General features: G+C 41.6%; 2 protein-coding genes across 2 annotated transcripts; both read right to left on the reverse strand.

Moving 5' to 3' along the window:
• Nucleotides 1–970: 970 nt before the first annotated feature.
• On the reverse strand, nucleotides 971–9,521 carry relb (v-rel avian reticuloendotheliosis viral oncogene homolog B). Its single transcript, XM_028420328.1, has 11 exons — nucleotides 9,214–9,521; nucleotides 9,039–9,134; nucleotides 8,188–8,357; nucleotides 5,302–5,610; nucleotides 4,611–4,777; nucleotides 4,427–4,518; nucleotides 4,184–4,315; nucleotides 3,980–4,084; nucleotides 3,259–3,474; nucleotides 3,090–3,161; nucleotides 971–2,519 (listed from the first exon to the last, which is right to left on the reverse strand). Exons 1-11 carry the CDS (start codon nucleotides 9,245–9,247, stop codon nucleotides 2,089–2,091), a joined length of 1,824 nt encoding a protein of 607 aa, XP_028276129.1. The 5' UTR covers nucleotides 9,248–9,521; the 3' UTR covers nucleotides 971–2,088.
• Nucleotides 9,522–12,046: 2,525 nt separating this feature from the next.
• clptm1 (CLPTM1 regulator of GABA type A receptor forward trafficking) lies at nucleotides 12,047–22,185 on the reverse strand. The gene is made up of 14 exons (XM_028420457.1): nucleotides 22,135–22,185; nucleotides 19,520–19,653; nucleotides 18,365–18,488; nucleotides 18,045–18,203; nucleotides 17,731–17,848; nucleotides 17,555–17,640; nucleotides 15,484–15,604; nucleotides 15,134–15,378; nucleotides 14,897–14,990; nucleotides 14,616–14,806; nucleotides 14,426–14,521; nucleotides 14,168–14,303; nucleotides 13,483–13,650; nucleotides 12,047–12,608 (listed from the first exon to the last, which is right to left on the reverse strand). The coding sequence occupies exons 1-14, from the start codon at nucleotides 22,183–22,185 to the stop codon at nucleotides 12,424–12,426; spliced, it is 1,908 nt and encodes a 635-aa protein (XP_028276258.1). The 3' UTR covers nucleotides 12,047–12,423.
• Between the last annotated feature and the right edge of the window lie 443 nt (nucleotides 22,186–22,628).

The raw sequence follows: 22,628 nt of genomic DNA on the forward strand, positions 1-22,628 counted from the left end.
TGGCCGGGTGTGCTGGTACCATTATACAGGAAATAAAGTGTTGTGTGTGTGTGTGTGTGTGTGTGTATGTGTGTGTGTGTGTGTGTGTGAAACTGATCAAAGATCTTGGAAAGCAGCCCAGTGTGGAGTTTCCCAGGATGTCTACTCACTTCAAGTCAGCAGTGACGGCGAGACAGACACGATAACACCTGCTCCCAGTCCATGAAAAAACCAAACCACCACCATTATTCTGACTGCTCTGTAAATACTGGTGTATGTAGCTGTGAGAGCATAGAAAATGTGATGACACAAAGTGATGAGAAATGAGGTAGAGACTGACCCACTATCAGCTGATAGATGGATAGACAGGCAGACAATGCCACGTATCACAAAAAGTGTGTACACGGATGCACAGCCTGCGGGACATCACCTTTACGGTTTTATCCTAAAATAAGTGGATATATTAATAATCATGATTTCTCAAATCACTTTTTTTTAAGCCATGAGGTATTTATTTTCCAATCTGTCTCAATCTACAAGTTTCTGTGTAAACCACACAGCCTTACAAAAGACAGGCTGACTCAGAGACCACACAACAAGGAAAGCAGAAATAGAGCAGCCCAGATTGCTGTAATATGTGACAGCCATGCTTTAGAGAATACAACAGCATTGTTGCTTCTATGAGGTCAATACACTGACTAAACACACCTCAGGGTGTCTGAAAAAAAAGGTCAGAAAGGTCTCGGAATTCTGAGAATAAAGCCATGACCTTTTTTTTTTATCAGTGGCCTTAATCCTCTTCTGTATTTGACACAATGAACAGAGGACGTTTTATTCTAATATCTTGACAAACTAGTTTTCTACTATTCAAGATTCTCTTGTGACACTAGTGATATTTAAAGTTGTGAAGGAAACAATCATCATTCATAATAATAATATTCTTCCTAATTTTTCATCTTCTCTTGGTTACGTCAAAAGTAATGACACAACAAACATAGGAGACTTTTTATTTATGACTTTTTCTCTCAACAGCACGGGGGCGGAGTTCGACACGTGATGAAGTCAAAATCTGAATGCTAAGCACACAAACAACTGAGACACACACACAGAGAGCAATGAATACAGAGGAGTGGTTTCTATTATATTCAAGCAGATTAAATATTAAACGAGAACGACGGTGTGACAACAACAGAGAACAACGACAAACGGGAACAACTGCTGCACTTAAAAGCACATTTTACGCTGGTTTGTTTCCTAGAATCTCTACAAAGCAACAAAAACAAACTTTACACAAACATTACATGCTTCACATCTACCTCACCAATGATTTACTACAATGCAGATTCATTTGTGGATGTTTTTCTGATGTTCCTGGGTTAAATAGAGAAGTTTAGGAGTTCTCTTTTCAAGCTCTGTGCTGACTGTAAAAATTCTCATCTATTTAATGCTTGCAGCATTTATGGGAAATATTTGGAAACATGAAAACTTGCTTCTGTTTGCTAGAGCCTTGACCAGCAAGGCTCTCAGATCACAGGTTCATTCAGGCAGAGGAACTGTTTCTGCTTTGTTTTGGGACACTTATTCTAAGATTGATACCAATCTCATGCCTGTATGATAAATACAAACACCAGAAACAGCAGGAAACAGCTAGCCTAGGTCAGTCTGCAGCACAGACTGTAAAAAAAGATGGAAAAACCCTCTGTGACCTATAGGAAGGTGAATGTGGTGCCAGCAGCGGCTGATCTGAGACTACAACCACATTATTTATACATTTAGAAGCAGGCTGTAAACATGATTATTAAGTTAAAATCCTAAGCATGGAGGTCCGCTAAACATGGCTCACTTTTGGAAACTGCCTCGAGTGTCCACTTTAAGAACTGCAGCTTTTACCACTGCAACAGAAGTGGCTGCTTGGTTTGCGGTGACAAACTGCTAAATTTGTGCTAATTGTTTCCACCTATTTTCAGTCTTAATGCTAAGCTAACAATCTCCAAGCTGTGGCCTCATTTGAGCTGTACAGACAGACACAGTGGCATCTTGGCAAGCAAATCGTCAGAAGAGGATAGATACATTTCTTAAGTGTGCTACGTGCTCCTAACTCTCCCATCCTCATAGCTCCTGCTCTTCTTCTGTTTTCACCTGAACCATGCTCTCCTGTGGCTCTGGCTGCTGGTTCTGGTTCTCATTGACGAGCATGTTGAACTGCACGTCGCTGTATTGGGAAAAGTCCTGCTGCTGGTACACTTCAAAGTTTGGGTTGAAGTTAATGTCCATGTTGGCAAAGCTGGAGGCGGTGTTGGTCGTCAGTTCGAAGCCACAGGACATGGAAGAGGCGTTGGAGAGAATGTTCAGAAATTCAGGTGATTGTAGCAGCTCACTAATGATGGCCGACTCATCTATGGCAGGGTGTGAGTCCATATAATGCGTGTCCGGTAAAGCCGGGGCTCCGGGCTGGGCCACGCACGGCCTCTCGTCTGTAGACATCATGCTCTGAGTTTCCATCTGAAACTGGTAATCCTGCTCAGGTACAGGTGCGCTCTCTGTTCCAACACATAGATCAACATGTGATTATAGCAGCAGAATACGCTAAATAATAAAAGCACTCTGAACCACAGCTGAGCTGACACCTCAGAAACCTCACAAAAAAATAAAACATGACCTACTGTATAAAATCATCATACATACAACACGTGTCATGCAAACTGTGGATGTTTGACTTCTTCATTCACATTTCTGTATATTTAGCCAAAATGTCGTCATGTGACCTTAGGGTCATGTGACATGCTATCATATGGTAGGACTGCAGCTGATAGAAATCTAAGATTATCTTTTTTTCTAGCAGGGCTGCTTTCACAGCTCGTTATATCAGAGTAACAATGGCTCTGTTCCATTTCTCAGTAACTCATGCCTGTGAGTATGAACAATGGGCCTTTGATACCAGTGGAAAGATAATTTCATGTTGGCAAACAGGAGGATAGATGAATTGTCGCCTCTGGTCTTAACGTTCGGCCAGATTTTTCTTTAGCTTAAATCATTTTTCCTACAAAAGGTGATCGTCTTCTTTAATCCGTTTACGACTTCTAATTACTCAGGAAAGGTGTCAAACTGACCTGTTGCGCAGGATTTCTCTGTGAAACCAATGTCTGATTTCATCTTCCTTTTCCGCTTCACATCATATGGATCTAAAATCAAAACAGTTCAGATGTATTTCCTGTTAATTCAACACATCAGCTGTATCTCCTCTATAATGTTACAGTCCAGCAGTTAGTTCTGACTGACCTCTGTTGTGCGGTAGGTACGTGAAGGTAACCGGCTCGCTTTCCATCTGGTCTGAGATGCGACGCAGGATCATGTTGACTTTCACCTCCTCGTTGATGTCCTGGTCCTGGTAGGGGGGAGTCTTGAATACGATGGCGATCTGCCGGTGCACGTCTGTCTGAGCAAACTCTCCGTTAGCCTTCCAAGAGCCTCGTCTGAAGATGATCTCTATGTCGTCTGTGAGTCAACAAACAAAGACAGACGAGGGTTATTCAAGCTTAATGAAGAAACACTGCAGACCATACCAGCCTGTGGAACCTCATTTGGTCTTAAGTTAAGAAGAAAGGGAGGCTATTTACATTCAAAATGGATACAGTGGTCAGAGTGCTGCATGAACGACACAGGACGTTTTTATGAAAATGTATTTGGAAGTCAAATCTTACTTATCTAAGTCTGATTTTCATTCACTTGTGTTTGTTGCACTGATTGTAGCAAACAACCTGTCTGATTGTTATCAAAGGGGTCCAATCCAGTCCTTCCAATCCTTTCTGTGGGATGCATTAATAACACTCCTGGCTACAGACAGCAGAGTGTAAATTCCACCTGTCATAAATCCCCAGTGATTACACAATAAAGTGTTATTGTATTTATAGTACAGAGTATAGTACTTTGGTGGCTCAGAGAGGGCACGTCACACTGCTGTTTGCTCATGAACAGTTTCCCATTAAAACCTCCCTCTTACCTTTCTGGACTTTGTCACATAACATATAGATCTCTGTCCTTCCAGTGCACGATCCTCTGTACTGGTTTAGAGCACTGATCTTCAGCTGTGACGTTGTCGTGGCCTCTTGAAAAAAAAGAAAAGAAAAGAAAAGAAAAGCGTGAGAATCAGGAAGTGTGTTTGCTTATTCTTAGTCGAGCTGGTCTTTGACCACATCTTACTTACTCTTGTCATAAATAGGCGTGGACACCACCGGGCTGAGAGAGTCCTTCATGCCGTCTTTCCATTCGAGCTCACACTGAAAACACAGACGCACCGCGTTCATGTCTATGTCTTCGATTCCCTTTGTGTGGCCAGCTGAGGGATGAGAGGACATGAAAATCACTCAGGACGTCTGCTGCTTGCAGCTCTGTATGTGTGTGTGTGTGTGTGTGTGTGTGTGTGTGTGTGTGTGTGTGTTCAGCTCACTATGAAACGGGTCAATATTTTGGCTCCTTCTCTTCTGAAGTGAAATGTCCAGCTCTTTCCTCCTCACACACTGAATACCCAGACTGGCAAAGCTGAGAGTTGAAACAAATAAACCTCATTCAGATTGCAAAAATTAAAAGTATGAATCACGTGACCACAGATACAAACACGGACAGATGCGCACCTGTGACGTCGGTTGCTGTGAGGATTGATAGTGACCAAGCAGATTCCTGAACCGTTCGGACAGTCTTTACCCACAAGGCAGTGGGGGTGAGGCCGGTGTGGTAGGTCCTTGGTGACCAAGGAAACAGTAACTATGACCTTTTTTAGGAGGTCAATGGGACCCTGAATCTGAGGAAGACGGAAGACACAATGAGCAGGTAGAATCCCACAGTCATTCATAAATTTGGCATGAGCAGGTCTGATAATGACAATTGATCTGCTCAGTCTCTCAGTGCACATGACATCAGACAAACCCGAACCAGCAAACTGATTAAAAACTCATCTTTGCTGCCATGTCTGTAAATCTGCATATTAAATGTTCTCATTTTGACATTTTCTAAACCTCAAGTTGCTCAGTCTGTGATAACATCTTTTCAAGTGTGAAGGAGTTCGTGTGAGGTGAGGTTGATTATGTAGGCGTGTTAATATGTAGGCAGGGGGTGATAAACCTTCTCTGTTTGGCCACACTCAAGCTGGGATTTGTGGGGACTTTCTAATTGATTCTTACAAACCACATTCTTCCAGCTCCACCCATTTATGTGGGCTGGAGGGGTCCAAGTAAAGAAAACTAAACATCATCTGTGGTTAAAGCCTTCCTAACCGTCTCTGACAGCTTAGTAAACCCCCTTCTAGGAGTGAAACCACATTTGTACCTCTATGGCAGGCTGCGTCTTGTTGGTGTCGGTGCTGGAAGCCCCCAGGATGCTGCCGGCTGAGCGGCCTTCACACTCGTAGCGAAATCTCATGCCTCTGTCCTTGGGCTCCTCCACTATCACGAGTTTGGGCTTTTCCAGAATACGGTCCGGTATCTCGCTGTTGCCCTGGTTCTGAGAGGAGACGCCGACGGAGCTTTTTGCAGACAGGGAACACGAGGAGCCGCGACCACATCTGAAGGAACCAGTTGGGTTCGATTCCATCTCTCTGGAAGAGCAGAAAGGCGGCTGCTGCGAAGAGAAGTTGGGCTGTAGGAGGAAAAAATAACAACAAAATCTTATTTAAAGACAGCCCCACTAAAAATAGATAACAGCAGCAGTTTAGCTTCTCTGTGCAGACTGCTGCAGCACTCTGTCTGGTGAGTGCTGCAGCAGTGACAGAAACAAGATAAAGATTCTGTGATGCATTTGTTTGCAGCAATGTGGTAAATTACACATATTAAAGCAATGTCTGGGAACCTTGTCCAACATCCTCGGGGCCTTTGATGCCCTGATGTCTGCAAAGGCCACAAGCTTAGGGTGACTACAAACACACTCCGGACAAATATCCCTTTGCGACAGTTTGCTGACAGCAGGATTTCTCTTTTGGTTAGATGCCCCGTCTTGGGATTTTCCCATTATCATTATTAGGCAACTGTTACAACATCTCACTTTAGTGGTGACCTTCCTTCTCTTGCTGCAAAAGACACACCGGTCTCTAAAATAAAAACCTTCAGTTGGTCAACAACAATCAAAAAGGTTCCCAGAAGCCACTTGCAGACTGCCATTAGCTTGAAAATGAGTTTCCTGTAAACACAGGGAGTTAGAGAGGACGCCTCTAAAGGTCAGTCTGCCTGTGTTGTAGTTATATGCGGATAAATCAGAAAGCTGTGCAGTAACATTTTATAACTGCCATCGTGAAATCTAACTGGGCATAGCTACATTAGCTTTGTTGAAATTAAGACATGCATAAACAAGCTGCGAGTCCCTGGGGAAGGAAACTTTAGTTTTACTGGACGCCTCTGAGTGCCAAAACAATGCTTTGCCATATAATGCAAGAGATAATTGATTACATTTATATAATACAAATATATTCTTTCAGTACATTTTTTGAATCATACTTTATTATGTTTTCTTTTGCACTGTGCTTTGTACATAAAGACTATAAGAACAGTGAGAACGAACTGCCAAACTTCTCTCAGGTGTGACGCTGCTGTGAAACCATGCAGTCTCTGCTGCTGCACGGCTTGTGTTACATACATACGCTTTCTATCAGTTAACCATGTGCTCTCTGGCTCCTCCTCTTGCATCTGATGTCTTATTTTTTCCGTTACACCACAGACCAAGAAGCTTTTCCGTTCCCGTTTCTTTTACTATCTCTTTCTCTTTGCCTTTAACGCTTTCCATCTTCACCCATTCACTACCTCTGCCTCATCAAACCGCTGACTGGCCTCAACATAACATAAACAAACAGTATCACAAGAAAAGCCTCACAAAACACAGTTAAGTATGGGTTCAGTAACAGATACTCAAACCTGCAGGGAACAAAGAAGAAGCCGAGTCTCCTGTAGCTCATTAAACGGCTGCTGCACAGATCTGGCTGGTGCCTCTGCATGAGATCATGCCGCAGACGTCTGATGTCAAAGCGCTGCAAGCGTGTTAGCCTGGTAATACTTGTTAGCCGTAAAAACACCGAAACTAAATAAAGGCCTGGCAGGCCGAGCCAGCGAACGGGAAACAGGAAGTCAGCTCAGCCTGACGCTGATCGTCCAATTGCTGAGGAGACATGGGATGAAGAATGCGACCTTTCACCCTCGGTGGGTTTGGCCAGCAAACAGAAAGGACTGCAAACTGAAAGCTGGAGTCAGATTACACTCCTCGTCTTCCTCCTCCCCTTCTCTCAACCTCTTCCCTCAGTGAAATGTGCAGGGGAGGTGTGTCAGCCTCCATCACAGGCAGCACAGACTCAGAACCTATAAACAAACTATATATAAAACACAAAGGGGAACAATACCGCCTGTGCACATCACTTAGCATGAGCGTGCTAAACTGGTTTTCTGCTGCTCTTCTTTATTACTGAAACCTGTGTGTGCAGTCTTATCAGGTTACAACACTGCCGATCTCGCTGCTGCTGGGAAGCCACGTGCTTTCTGGTAACTGCTGCTCTCTCCAACAACAAAACAATCACCCTGCTGCAGCCATGTGCTGCTTTGCACTTTATTCAAACATAATTTAATCCTATGAAAAAAAACAATTTGCATGAAAGGAGCAGCCGCCATTGTATTCCCTTCATCCTAACAGAGAGAAAGCTTCCTCCTCTGAGTTTCAATAGGAGTAATAAAGATTAGATAACTGGATGATATATTAACGTTTGTCTGTGTCTACACGGCTCACAAAATCCAGCGTGGTCATACCCACCAACCAAAACATGAAAGATGTCCCTGACAACACATATTGATTACATATTATGTGCATGAATTAATTCACATTTATGGAACTCACATTTTAAATTGTTTAAACTCATTCAGTGCTTCCCTGTTCACCTGCTTCAGCGCCCTCACACTGCTACCTCTCCCCCAGGATAAGGAAGAAGATCAGTTGTTGCCATTTTGACTGTATTGATGATGTAATTACTATCTATGTATATTTACATCCCTGTCATTGGTTCCCAGATGCTTAATTTTGAAAAAATTTCACAGGTTCAGAAATCAGTCCCTCTATAACTAAACTGTGTCACACCCGCCTCAACTGTCTCACTCTCACATTTTTCGACCAACACATGATCAGCCATCAGTCATTCTGTGCAATGTATGAAACCGTTACACGACAACACAACTCTGTACTCACCTTACAGGCGGTGCCTCTTGGAACAAGCAGAGGCTTGGATGTCTGCTGTAGCGTCCTGTGGTTCTGGCTGTGAACGGGTGGACTGACGAGGGCAGCTGGAGGAGGAGGAGGCCCGGGGAGGGAGCTACCTGAGCGCTCATTGTCCTGCCCGATGACCTGTTCAAGCAGGTCTGCACAAACAAAGAAATGAAATCAGACGTTCTAATAAAGTCACTTTTTTCAGGATAAGAAGTGAAACTGCAAACTAACATAATTTTAACAAGGTGTCATGCGGTTTATATATTGTATGAGACAAGATGTATTGTTCAGGAACTGAGTGGTCACAACCATCCAAACGGTTTCCTGTGTTTTCATAATTCATGTTTATAAATGTCTGTTAGCTCTGCCAGTTTCACATTGGTACCGTCGCTATGGTATCCAGCAGTTTTAAATAGACCTGAGACTCTGATCTGGACCATCGGCTGTGGTTTGACATGTCTGACACTGTTCAATAAGTACTTTCCTGCAGAGAGCAAAGCAGATTTATAAGTCACTGAAAATCAATTGAAGAAGTGTTTATGTCTTAAAAAAAACTTTACTGCCTTCTATTACAAATTAATATGAACACTTCAATTAATAACAACATGAATGATCAGCCGCAGCTTAATGCAACATTTGAAACACCTGTTTCGTGGTTTAGTTTGTGGATTAGTCGCCTGACTTGTTTAGTCTGAAACCTCACTGACATGTAGGCTACTGCAACACCAGGAAGCAAACAGCACTAATGGCTTACTTGCATGAGGTCGTGTCAGGTCACACATGCATGACTTTGCGTTTTGTGAAGCGAATTTAAGAGTCGGACAGACACTCACCGAAGTCATAAAGGGTTCCGTCTGGACATGGACCGGTGAAGTGGGGCAGGGAGCTGGACAGGAGCGCAGGGATCACGGGACCGGGCGTTGTCTCCTCTATAATGATAAATTACATGCCTGAGGATGATGTCACCCCCCCCCCACCACAAACACACACACATGGATTAAAACCTACCAGAGGTGCCATTAAAGATGTCCATGTCCTTCATCGCATGTGAGGAGTCCTTATAAAGTTTAAACTCCGCCGTCACGTCCTTGAATTTCGTCCAAACCGGAAGAGTCCGGATGTTAATCGTCTCCTCCGCTGAACGTGTCTCTTTAATTTAAAGCAGCTCGTCAGACTGCACGGCAGCGCTAAGAGTCTGTGTGAGCCTGGGAGTCGGTGCTGAACCGTCTAGAAGCCATGTGTCGTGTTAGCATTAGTCTGTAGTTCGCTTCAGTTGTTGTCTATAGGAGTAGCTGCGCTCTGATTGGCTGCTTCGCGGTGCGGAAATCCCCTCAGCGTTACGTCACACTCCCAATGGGAACCCCCCCCCCCCACCCCCCCACCCAAGAGAGCGACATGTGAGCTTATTTGAATATTAAGCTAAAACACGTTCACCACATTTTAATTTTCCATTATGTAACCTGACCTGATTACACGTATTTTTGGTTCACTCACTTTCAATTTGGAGCCATCGAGTTTCCATGTTTATATATTAACACACACATATTTGTAATGTAAACAAGCCTTAAATCTGCTTTTCCCAGCTTATTTCTTCTGGTTGCATCATCCCGCTGCTTCTTCTTCTTCTTCTTTTTCTCCTGTTTCCTCCAACTGAAGAGAAGTAGGAATTTCTGTGTTTCTTTTGATTAATTCAGGCTCTGAATGTGCACCTATAGTAACTCCTACTCGAATGACGCGTAGTCCTTTCATTTTTTTAAGCTTTGCCAACTTGTGTTAACTTATGGAGGTAATGAGGTGCAGCAGTGCCACCTGCTGGCCACAACGAGAACAGGCGGTTTAGAGGAAGTGGAAAGCGAAAGCTGAACGTTTAGTAGAAACGGTGACTCAGAAAAAATAAACCTCACATGCACTGATGTTACAGCTAAGAAAGCTTCAACTGTGAAACATCTGATAACACTTTTCTTCATCCTAACGTGCAATAAATCTGATTAAGTAAACTAACAAGCCAAAAGATTTTTGAATCTGTGAGTTAAACTTTGTACAAAGCTCGATTAAGGCACCTCCACTGTACATTAGACAGGCTGGTAAATGTATCACTAACAGGTCCTACCCACATAACTACAAATACCACCAAACAATCAAATGGCAGTCTTACATAAACCAAGGGTCAGTTAAAGGTTAACAAGTACTGCAATCAGTATCAATCTGGTGACCCACTTCCCACATGTGCAGTAATGTTTACATGTTGTAGGTCATGAATGATCTACATTTACACATTATGTTGTGTAGTTACGTAGAATCGTGGTGATTACTGAGCTGTACAAGGTTATTTCAATATTCAGGTTTCTGACACGTGTGTATTGATTTCTGTAAATTCAGCGCCTATGCTTTACCAGCAGAAAACCTCCAGAAAAGTGGATAAACCACAGCATCATTAACTCTTTCGAGTGCATCGTGTAGTATATAAATATATTCAGTTGTCTGAAACCAGGGTAAGTAGTTTTTACATGCATGGAATAGAACCACATATAAAGTCCTGGACTCACTCCCAGATTACATGAGGAGAACAAATGTAGCAAGATCCCTTAATTAATCTAACTACCAAGCACCAACGAATCATTAGATTAATTTCATAAAAAAAAAAATCAGCATGCTTTCAAGAGATCACACCAAACTTCCTAAAAAGCACTTCTCAAAATCAATTCTGGTATTTTAATTCACAGGCACTAATGTTTTTTTTTACCTTAAGCTGATTTGTTTCAACTTTGAAAAAAATGTTACTAGTCTAGACGTTTCCCATTTTCAAATCATTTCATACTTTCGGCTTTTAAAACTTATTCAAACATTTAAAGGTTTCAGCCTAATTTTTTTTGTTTATTTTTATTTCTTTATAAACTGAATCCGAGTCATCATCACCTGCCGGTTGTTGTGAAAACAATGACCATTATTCACATTTTTGTCATTCCTCAGACGTGGACGATTCAACAGGATGAAATAACTAGTAGATTTATCAATAATAAAATCAGAAGCACTCAGTAACTTGGTGAAAGAGTTCACTGATGTGGCTGCTGTATAAGCACAAACTGTATTTGCTGTAACATCAATAGAAACTAATGTGAGAAATCACATTTCATGCAAAAATATTGTTCCTGAACCAGATAAGTAAAAATTAAACAAAAAAAAGCTTTGCATAGACATTTTAAACCACACTTATTTTTTTACTATAAACATGAATGCTCAAAAGTTTAATATGTACCAACATGGAACCCTTTTTCATTTCATAACTTACAGCTATCAAAAAAAAAGGACACACTGTAATTCTTCCGGCACACCCGACTGTCTCCACTGCATCTGTTGAGGTGATCTGTTTTGGAGCATGAACATGAAATTAAAAAAAAAAAAAAAAATGTCCAGCTGAGGAAATAATAGTCAGACTTGCAAATTATCTATTGCTAGACAGTTTTGACATCGGTATTATTAACATGACTTTGTACAAGTTTGATGACATACAAAAGAATGCTTCAGTGACTGGAAAACAAAAAAATTAAGTCATTGACAATATTAATATATTTATATTAATACCAACAAGGCTGTTACTTTTTCTGTTCAAGTTAAGGACATTAACCATTTGTTTAAAATCGAGGGTAGTAGTCATTGTCTTGTGGATAGCATCCTGCAGGGTCCCTCCATCTCTTCTCCAACCTCCAATGTGGCTCAGGATCTTTCCAGTTTCCTCCGGCAGTACTCACCAGTTTCCAGGCAACCCAAAACAAGGTGCTCACATGGAATGAAAAGAAAGATTCACAAGAAATCTACACAAAGAACAAAAGTTGCACTTGGCCTCTTTCTTTCTTGTATTAAAAAAAACAAACTTATAACTGTGGCCTGTTCCCCTCAACATGTATTCCAGGACTTTGCTACCCTCTGAAAATAATCATACAGAATACAGTACATCACTTTTGTTTTACTTCACTTGAACTGCAAAATGAGAGGGCAGGGATGGGCAGGGAACAGAAAAAAAAGAATTGACCAAGTCTACATTGACTAAGATTCTCTGTGGATCCACACAGAAATCAGAGGGACCAGTTGAACTGCATTTTTTTTTGTAGCGGCATCTGTGACAGCTAAACGATGACTTTCCTCTTCTGCCTAAATTTTCACAAGTCCTCTTCACCCCAAAAGTGAAGGCCAGGGAGGAAGTTAAGGGTGTGGTCTTGCTTAATCGTTCTTTTTTTCCCCTTCTGGTTTGTCTGTGATGCTGGCTGCAGAGGCGTCTGCAACAGGTGCAGCGCCTGCAGAGTTGTTCTGAGTGTGGTCTACTCCGCTGGTGCCAAACTCGTTGACCCTGTTGGGATCGACTCGATAGATCCAGCGCTGGTAAAGGTAGATGAAAAACACCACATCTGCAGGAGGGGAAGGCAGAGGATAAAGTCCAGTGAGAAAAACGGGTACATTCACTTAACTGGCATCTCTGTATAAGAAGCTCACATCACAAAAGGTGATGGAACTGTAATAGTTCCACATACATGTCTGTGAATGATCTCATTCATTCATTAAGGTCATAGTCATGTCCAAGAGTTTAATCTGAGCAACTGGACTCAAGGATTGTTTTTTAAAGACACTTCACCACTCCTGTGGGTGGGACCTTGGAGGAACTCAAATTTAAACCCTAACAATGGGCCATTAACTAATCCTGCACAGGGCCCTGGCACATTTACTGAACAACAAGAGGGATCTTAGTCATGTGAGTTCCTTCAAGATTCACCCACAGAGGTGCTGAGCACATAAAAAAAACAAATTCCCCACCAGAACAGCAGCAGAACTAGAGGAAGCTCAGAGGTGCTAGTGGTGAATAGTCTGGTAATATCAGGGCACATTCTGGTGATCACAAGACTGTGATACACTGAACTGGCACTAGGTGGAGTTAGAGCATTTATTATATCATGTGGTGAGCCTGGATAAGTGGGGAACGATGGGGGAGGGCAATGATTTAACATTTTTACAGCATCATGGTGGTACAAGGAAAGCAGAACACCCAGAGGAAGAAAATCATTCCTTTAAGAAGTAAATCCATCAGGATTAAATCATTATCTATTGCAGGAGCCAGCACACTAGGCAATGATCCAAATCTGTAACCACCTTCAGCAAAACTTATGCACTTATCTTCTTCACGCTAAAACCTGAAATGGCTCCTCTTAAATGTTGGTAGAGGCAGCTAAATGTAGTTTCATAAAAATGACAAACTATTAGACAACAGTTAGATGAGGAATGACATACCATCTCTGAGGCATCCTATCCTGTACATCATCGGCATCTTGATGACGAAGGCAAACAGGTCATCAATAAAGGTATTGAGAGCCTTGTAGGTGAGCATCCTCCATGGGAGGTGGGCTACAGATTTCATTTTGTAGTTGATGAATAGCTGTGGTGTCATTGTAATGAAACCTAAAAGCCAGAAACAGAGAGAAATAAGCTGGTTAGATAATATAAACAATTTCTATACTAATTCAGCCAGCAGGCAGCATGACTGAGTGAAGTCTATTAATACACAGCATGTTTGCGGATCCCCCCGGGAATTGGGTATGTAACCATGATGCAAGTATCAAAACATTAACAACAGAGTGTACAGCAACTCCGAGACAAAATGAATAAAAAAAAAATCCATCTGCTGTATGTACATCCTTAAACAAGATTTAGAGACTAAATCAACACATCAATGAAATAAAAAAGTTCAAAATGACTACATAGGAAAATCCCAGATTTAAACTAATAATTTGATTTAGAGAGGAGTTTACGAAAACACTAATCATCTGTTGCTGCTTTGTCTGTTTCCAATAAGAATCCTTAAGCCAACATTACATCCAGAATTTAACTTTCAGCACCTGACATTAAAATGTAGCTTAAACAAGTTCTTTATGGCTAAAAGGACACAGAAGATATGAGAGGTTGTGCAGACACTTACCAAAGGTTAACAAGAAGCCATAGAGCATGCTGAGTACCCATGAGTACCAGCCTTTGTGCTCTACATACAATAAACTGTAGATCGCATAGCAGCCAAACAAAGGATAGAGCAGCCATGACAAGTACTTAAAGGCCATCTGTTCACAGAAGAATAGAGAGAAGGAACAGGTCATTTGACTTCTTATCAGAGATAAAGTGACTTTAAGAGCGCTGTGCAGTTTGTAACTGAGCAACACTTGATCAGTAGAGTTTGACTCACATCATCGTAGATTTTGGTTGAGGACTCCACATATGTTGACTTATCTGTGAATACCAATTTTGGGATGATCCCTGCAATTTTGTTCTCTCTGTCAAGCTACAGAAAGACAAAAATATATAAGTTGTTAGGGAAATATAACAATACCATAAATACAAATGTCATGAAAGCTGGGAAAAAAATTCAGACTTACTTTGACATCCATGACCTTGGTGATTTTCCACAGATCAATAAGGAGACCGATGAAGACGCTGACCTGCACCACAAAGTTGGTTTCATTGTCCAGTATGTACAACAGCACCACCAGAGACTGAAACACTCCAAATATGATGGACCGCACAGACAGACCCTCTAGAGACTGTCTGCTGTTCCAAAACTGGATGTCTGAGGAGAGAAGATGGTGCTGAGGTGAAGACATAGTAGATAGAACTGGACTATTCATTGTTTTGTATTAACTGACTGCTGTGATCTTACCATTTTTAAAGGCAAGGAACTCAAAGATGCTGTGCACAATGGAGACAACGATGGTGAGTCCCAGCAGGTATGGGTTGGTTTCCAAAAGAGCCACCTATTTAAAAAAAAAAAAAAAAATGTTTAAACTCCAGTTAGAGGTAACACTTGGAATTTCAACTTTTCTATTTGGTTAGAAAGTAAACAGGTTACAGATTACACAGACCGCAAAGACACTACTCTGTCTCTAAGACTTCTCACCTTGACAGAGTCCTGGTCTTCATCTGACTGCTCATAGGTGTCCTCTGGAAGAAAGTTCCATGGTGAGCGAGCGTTCTGGGCAGCATAAAGCTGCCAACGCCACAAGGACAGTGGGCAGTAGGAAAGGCGGAGAGGGAGTTTTGTCAGGGTGTCATTGATGGGGTAGTAGTCCTTCTGCAGGTTCCAGTAGTCATTGAAGTACACAATGGGATAGTAGTCACCGCTTACTGCATCAAATTTAACATCTGGAATCACAGTAGAAAAGTTTTTTTAAAAAATGACAAAAATGAAACATTGACAACTATAAAACACAGTTAGGAAGTTTTAAAAAATGTTTTGAAGCAACTTACGCTGGTCAAGGGGAGGTGGAACAGAGCCTTTCACCCAGGCTGTATGGTCATCTACCATGTTGATGGTGAGGTTAGGATGCCAGTGTGAGATAATCTCCACAGGACCATGACTCTCTGCCCGCTGTGAGGACAAGCAGTTGATTAGACATGTCAGGAAAGTAAATGAATACAATAATTAAACACAATCTTGTGTTAAAAATCTCGTGTCCAAAAAACAGTTCCTGACCATGATAACTTTTGCTTAAAATATTGACTTCAAAGAAAACAAAAACTGGCAGACATAATGGTAAATCTCTAATCCAAATCAATGAATAAATTAGGACTAGATCAAAGACTAGCATCAAGGAGGCAAGAATACATAATTGCAGATCTACACTTGGAAATTAGACCACTATGGCATCCAACCATGAAACAGCTCTCTAACTTTGACTCAGTTTACATGCATTTATAACAGACAGCATTCCCAGGGCTCTAGAGTGCGACCATTTTGGGCGCACATGCGACCTAATTTCTCAAAGGTGCAACCAAAAAATATCAGAGGTCGCACTGGTACGACTAGCTGTAAGAGGGAGATACATTCTCCGCGACTCTCAAAAGTCTCCAACAACAGACACACATCGGGCCCATATCGTGGTCTAAACCAATCAGAGACAGTGAAGGGCGGGACCTCCGTGTGTGTATCTTTGAAAACGTGTCTGCTGCGGTCAGCTGGGACCGAAAATTCAGAAGAAGAACGCGGACATATGCTGCGCAGAGCTGATGCTGTGTGATAAAGCTTGTTCCATACTGCACGATAACAGAGAGATCTGTTCGTGTTCCCGAGGTGACGAGAACAAAGTTCGTTTCGGCCCGGACTTTTTAAAACGTGTGTGCAAAATTCATACGGCCCTCTGACTGCAGCACGCACACACAGACAGACAGGGTTTAAAGACGTTTCGCTGCAGAAACCGCAGTTTAAGTGAACATACAGCGGAGGAGGAGGATTTGTTGCTACTATGCGGGTTTTGCTAATTTGCTGTTGACCTGAATGAGTGACGATAACGAGCCGGTCATGTTCAGGGAGGGGGCGTGACGTGCTCATAGTATTATAACAGACTGAACAACAGGTCTGACGGACAGTATCATCTGACCTGCGTGGTTCATCCATGAAGGCTGAGTCACTCCGACTGACAGCAGTCAGCTGGTTTTAAGCAGTAATAGTACATGGTTTACATGATGAACGCCCATTTAAAAAGTATTGTTATTATCCTGCTATAGTGGAGCATTGTCTGCCAGTATGATATCTGCATACAGCTAAACTGTAACAGACAGAATGAAAAGTCTGTCAGCTGGAGCTCAGCTTTAGAAAGAGAGAAGAGTGAGGCACTGAGGAAGAGAGGTGAGGAAGATGAGAGAAGAGATACTGTAGCTGCATTAGAAACGTGTTGAAGAAAACTAAACATATATCTCAATCACAACTATTAAATAAATGAAGGTGTATATAATTTAAATAATTTTCAATTCCCATTGCCAGATAGATAAGTGAGGAGCGACAGCCAGAAAATACAGAGAGAAAGCAAACAGGGAACTGAAGAGTGCTGTAACTTTAAATCTTCATTATGGATTTCTGACAGGCAGACCTGTTGGCTGGTTTGTCCATAATTTGAATGAGTACTATCGGTACATGTATTTATTTATTTGTATTTACCTGTGTTCATTAAACAAGGTCCAAAGTCAGTTTAGGATGATATGTCATTATTAAGCCCGTTCATATTTCCTAGAGATCAATTTTTGGACCTCAGTATTTCTAAAACTTTGGCTACAGCCCTGCGAGGCCGTCAGGTAAACAGTAGATGTAGCTGCAGATGATGAGAGAAGATGAAAAGAACTTCTGCGTTAGGATAGGTGTCAATTTAAGGCCTGATCCATAAAATATATGGACAGCAATTAAAAAACAAACGGCTGTGTGATGCGGTGCACCTAACTTTTGTGCCGGTGCACCCAAGAAAAAAAGGTTAGGCGCACCGGTGCAACCAGTGCAAAAAGTTAGTCTAGAGCCCTGATTCCATCTCAAATTGATAAAACAACCAACCTTGATCATCTCTGGATCTGCTTCTGTCTCTCCTGTGAGCAGATTCTTGGTCTTGAGAAACTTTCTTCGCTTGAATTTATTCAGCACTGTGTAAAAAGAAAAGGAAGGAAGGATTAAAACGTTGAAAATAACATATCTATTTTTGTAAAATCTGTTTGATTTCCACATCTGCTTACTTCTTGTTGCATGAACTGTTGACAGTCTGCGATACTGGCCCTTGCGTTTGGGGTCTGGATGAAATCCACTTTTAGTAAAGTAGACGTGTATGTAAAGAGAACCATTCTGCTGTACCCTCTGCAAACACAGACAGCAGATTGAAGGAGTAGATTTTTAGACAACTACACATCTACATGCATATACTCTAATGCTAATTGGCCTTTTGCTGCCCTCTACCACCTACTATTTCAGGTCCAATATTAATATCTGGTGTCAGATCTTAGCCACAACCTGTGCCCCTGAACCTTTCACTGCACCTTCCCTTCATGCTCACCTCCGGGATGTCCATCTCTGTATAGTGCTCGTAGCAGCCATCACCATTCTCTCCTGTGGTCCAGTCTCCATAGACCAGGTCCCTGTGGAACCAGAACAGGGCTTCTGTGTTGTTGAAGTCAGAGAACACCTCCTCCTGGGACACGTACACATACAGGTCCTGCAGGGATGGTGAGAAAATAAAGGTGTTTATATTATTACAACACTAAGTTAGCCCAACAGGAAGAGGGTGTGCTATACAAATACTTGAGGGGATCAGAGTAAGAGGGATGTTTAAGAATAAGCAGCTACTATTTAATTATGGATGTCCTGGTGTAATACCATGAGGGTGTCTTTGGTGAAGAGATTCCTGCTGGGTACCCTGGGGGCTCCGGCTGGCGTGTTGGGGTCAGGAGTGGATGGGCCTCGGCGGAACCAGCTACTGATTGCCCAGATTATAAAGATTCTGGAGGAACATGAGTGATCAGAGGATTAAGATATTGTGAATGAAGAATTTAGGACAAAGAGGGAAAAAATAAAATAAGAATATAAAATAAGTCCACACAACATTGTGGCCAAGTCCTGATCTTTACTCTTAAAGAAGCCATAGAAGAGCAAACCACAAACAGGCTGAACAGTCAAACTACAGTCAGAGATACCTTTCTTATCAAACAAAACTGGAATGGGTCAAAATCATTTTTTTTTTACACCAGTGGCTTAGTTTCTCAGTTCAGCCTAAGAATTTCAGAAAATAATCAAGGGACACTAAAAAAATATTTTTCATCATTGTTAGGTAAACTAACAACAGCCTCAGGCAGGAAAACCAACCAATGGCTGTTATTCAAACAGGATGCCAAAAAGGCACTACACTGGTTTCAGCTCCAAGCATGCTGTGTTTTGACAATGAGCAATTCTTGTGGAAAAGTACTGCATTAGAGATACTCTACACCGAGTTTTACACCTTTATCATTTGCTAATCAGCAATACATAACAGCCAACATTTACAGAGTACTTAGACCAAATTATAAGGTTTTACTTTCGATTTTAGTTGATTTTATTTACTTTTTACGTACAGGTGGTAATACTCTTTTTATTTTGATATTTTATTTTGAAGTATGTGAACCTAACGTAATGTAGTTAATAAGTAACTCAAGCTCATAGTAGGAGAGATTTGAGTTCATCCAGTGACTGCAGGGGACAAAGCACTGCACATTAAGTACACCATAATTACAGACCTTTAAGACCATTCAAGGCCAACAACACAGCAGAAATGGAAACCCACAGATAAATGCATAAAAAATAAGCCAGACAAAACAAGGGACAGAATGAATTCAGCACAGGGGACACTTCAAAAGCAACTTAGCATACCAGTTCCTTTTACATCATGCCTTAAATGATATTCAGTGAGTTCTGTTAATTATTACACACATCAACATTTCTGAACTGACACTCTCCTTGCAAAGAGTCAAAGTGTCACATACAAAGAGGGAAACTCACCTGAAGAGGACTCCTTTAATGACCTGCCATGCATTGGGTGCTTGTTGCTGCTGTTGCTGCTGTGGGTCCTGTGCATTTCCAGCTGTTTGTACAGCCTGGCCATCTGTTGTTGCAGCAGTCCCATTGCTGCTCACCTACAACCAAACAAACGGAAACACTGTTAAGTGCAGCTACACGACATCACATTATGGTAACCGAAGAATGACATAAGAAATGATTCAATTAAAGCTAATAGTGAAAGGCAACTAAATAATTATAATATCATGACTCATTACCCTAACAGAGGGTTTTATTTTGAGCATGGTTTTAATACTGATCATCATTAGCATGCATATAAAACATCCCTTACGATCAGTAAAAATCTGTCATTAGTTCACGCTTTATTGCGTTTTCACCCTTCCAAGCCCCTACCCCCCACCCCCCACCCAGGCCACATTCTATTCAAGTGACACAATAGGCAAGCACATGCCAAGTCATGAGACTCATTCACTATCTAAACATCTAATCTCCCCTGTTGTCACCAACACAAGGGAGACCGATAGTTGGCCCCTAAAAACAAACAACACTTGAGGCTAAAAAATGTTTAGTTTGAACTGGTTAAACCCGTTTATTGGAGATCCAGGAAAGCCTAAAAATGAGTCAACAAAATGTAAAAAGTCTCTGATAAGATACTATCCAAGTGAAATCATAAACAGAACATTTCAAGGCCAAGAAGTGGCTCAAAATAGAGCTTTCTGTCCTCACTGCTATGTTCTCATATTTAAATAGAAGCAATTCTATTATCGCCGTCATGGATCTGTCTCCTGGAGGGATTCATGTGATAACTATTACAAACACAGATCACCAACATGCTCAACAACAGGTTCTTTCTCCATGATTAAGATAATAATTGACACACTCTGAACGCAGATTAACAATTAACTGTGTATTATGGGTTCTGCGTAAATGCTTCACGTTCAGATAAATACCTATTCACAGAAGGTAAGACTGCTCTGGCACCATTTATTACAAATGGCAATATAATCTCCTACAGGTGACATCACACAGTGCATTATAAGGTATATGAATAGGGTTATGAAAATGCTGATGATAAAGATCATCCTTCTTCAGATTATAGCATTTGGTAGCCTACAAGCAAATGATAAGAATCTTCCACATGACTGCCAGTGATTCTGTGTTATGATAAGATCAATACACCTGTCCTTAGCAGACAATCAAGTGGAAATCAACAGCAGCAAACACCTGTGGTCGTTTCTCTTCTCATTATCAATTACCAAAATTCCCCTTGATGGATTCACCAGCAGCGAGCCACAAGAGGAACTAAACTGCATGCAATAAAACTAATTGCATATTTATCCTGATGAGGCATTTCTTGTTCCAAAGGACACTTGGTGCATGTTTCACACTCTTGGCCTACTTTCAGCTGGGTGCTTTCACATTACATTCAAAAATCATAGTGCTATGAAGATATGAAGCCAAAGATGTAGCTCTAGCAAGTTCCAAAAATACGTCCAGTAGATATAATTTGGATATATATTTTGTTCCATGAATGGATTGTCGGTTTAGGCTGAAAAGAAAATCTAGGCATCTGCAGAGACCTTCAAAACAGTGGTGAAAGCTGTTCATTGATAAGACATTTTCTTTTATCTTGCTTTGACTTATTCTCAAATCTGTGACTTCAGAGTATATGGCAATACATATTACAGTGATAAGGATACTTTAGGATTTTAATTGATAGCCATAAAGAGAAAACTCAAGTTAGTCCGACACTTGTCATCATCTGGGTCTTCTGTAGAGCAATAATAAATCATTGCCATTTGCTACAGCCTTACAGACTCACTTGTTCTGGCAGCATTTTCTGAATCTGGGTAGAAGGGAAGTGAGATTGTGGATTGCTGGAGAGATGATTCACTATGACCTCTGGCAACTTGTGAGCATTTTTATCACTGGAAAATAATTGACAGTTAGCAAATTGCTTCCCTGAATCGCTTCAGCAAATGCTAACATCATAATGTGAGACCGTTTCCAAGGTTAGCTTAATCTTAACGTTCGCTGCACCTGGGCAGATTTTAACAAGTTAAACTGACAGACTAACTCCGATAAATATTCTTCACTAAAGCAAACATCTTTCCTGAAATCACGGAAGAGTGAATAGCAGGTGAAAAGATGTACCACGGGGTTAGAAATGTATGTGAGCTGCTTGAGACTGGCCTGGTTAGTCATGCCAAGCTGCGTTGTTCAGGTTCAGGCCTTGTGATAGCTAACTGACACACTGCAGCAGTCAGTCGGCTCACACTAACACACTTGTGGTCACCTAATTGTCTTGTCGGTTTTCCGTTACCGTGTGTCTTCAGGTGGTAATTCACCGTCAACACCGTCCTCGCTCCGCGTATCCGCTCGCTAACAGTCAGGATTTCTCAACACATCGTTAACGGCAGGGAGGGGGGGTCGTTTTAAAACCAACCGGCACTGACAACGTCACTGAGGCTCGTGTGATCGGTGGCACGTTTAAAACGTTAACCGTCCCACACACAACGTTCACGCTACCATACCGGCGCCCCTTCCCCTGGACGTGAAAAATGAAAACGGTTCATAAAAGTGCCATTCATTTTTACCTCGCCGTTGCTGACGGCAGCTTTAGTTGCTTCGCTCTCCTGTGTCGCCATCTTTCCTCGTCTCTATCGCGCACACACCACACCACACTGCTGGCAGGGAAACCGCGCGCTGTCTCGCGAGAGGTCAGTTGAAGCGTCAGCACAGTGACGTGTTTCTTCTGGGCAGCGTCATAAAAGGCACATGATAAATATTGTAAGCTCTCTTTTGTGACAAGGCTGATGAAACGACATGAAATGATGTGCCTAGTCACGAATGTTCGGTGTGTGGCTGTAAAATTAAACGATCTAAGAAGAGAAATGGAGTATAAAATGGAGGAAGATATTCATTTTACAAATTGGGCAATCGTCATAGTTTTCCCTTGAATCAAAATTGTGACTTTTTTAGAGTCAAAAAGAGCAATGTAAAAAAAAAATAAGCCTACCTCAACAAATCGCCTTAGCAATTAATCTTGTGTGTCTTTTCCTGATAATTATTGTGCTGTATGGAGTCTCAG

The sequence above is a fragment of the Parambassis ranga genome, chromosome 13 (assembly GCF_900634625.1).
Source record: "Parambassis ranga chromosome 13, fParRan2.1, whole genome shotgun sequence".
Classification (NCBI taxonomy): Eukaryota; Metazoa; Chordata; class Actinopteri; family Ambassidae; genus Parambassis; species Parambassis ranga.

Bases quoted from the DNA above. Each gene is read 5' to 3' on its own strand.
- clptm1 (XM_028420457.1), bottom strand. From the start codon at position 22,185: ATGGCGACACAGGAGAGCGAAGCAACTAAAGCTGCCGTCAGCAACGGC. The intron at 18,204-18,364 runs GTATTACACCAG...CCATCCCTGCAG, and splicing joins TCACCAAAGACACCCTCATG to GACCTGTATGTGTACGTGTC. The intron at 15,379-15,483 runs GTAAGTTGCTTC...CTGTGATTCCAG, and splicing joins TCCACCTCCCCTTGACCAGC to ATGTTAAATTTGATGCAGTA.
- relb (XM_028420328.1), bottom strand. From the start codon at position 9,247: ATGAAGGACATGGACATCTTTAATGGCACCTCTG. The intron at 3,475-3,979 runs GTAAGAGGGAGG...GTTGACTCACAG, and splicing joins ATGTGACAAAGTCCAGAAAG to ACGACATAGAGATCATCTTC. The intron at 3,162-3,258 runs GTCAGTCAGAAC...TTTTGATTTTAG, and splicing joins GTACCTACCGCACAACAGAG to ATCCATATGATGTGAAGCGG.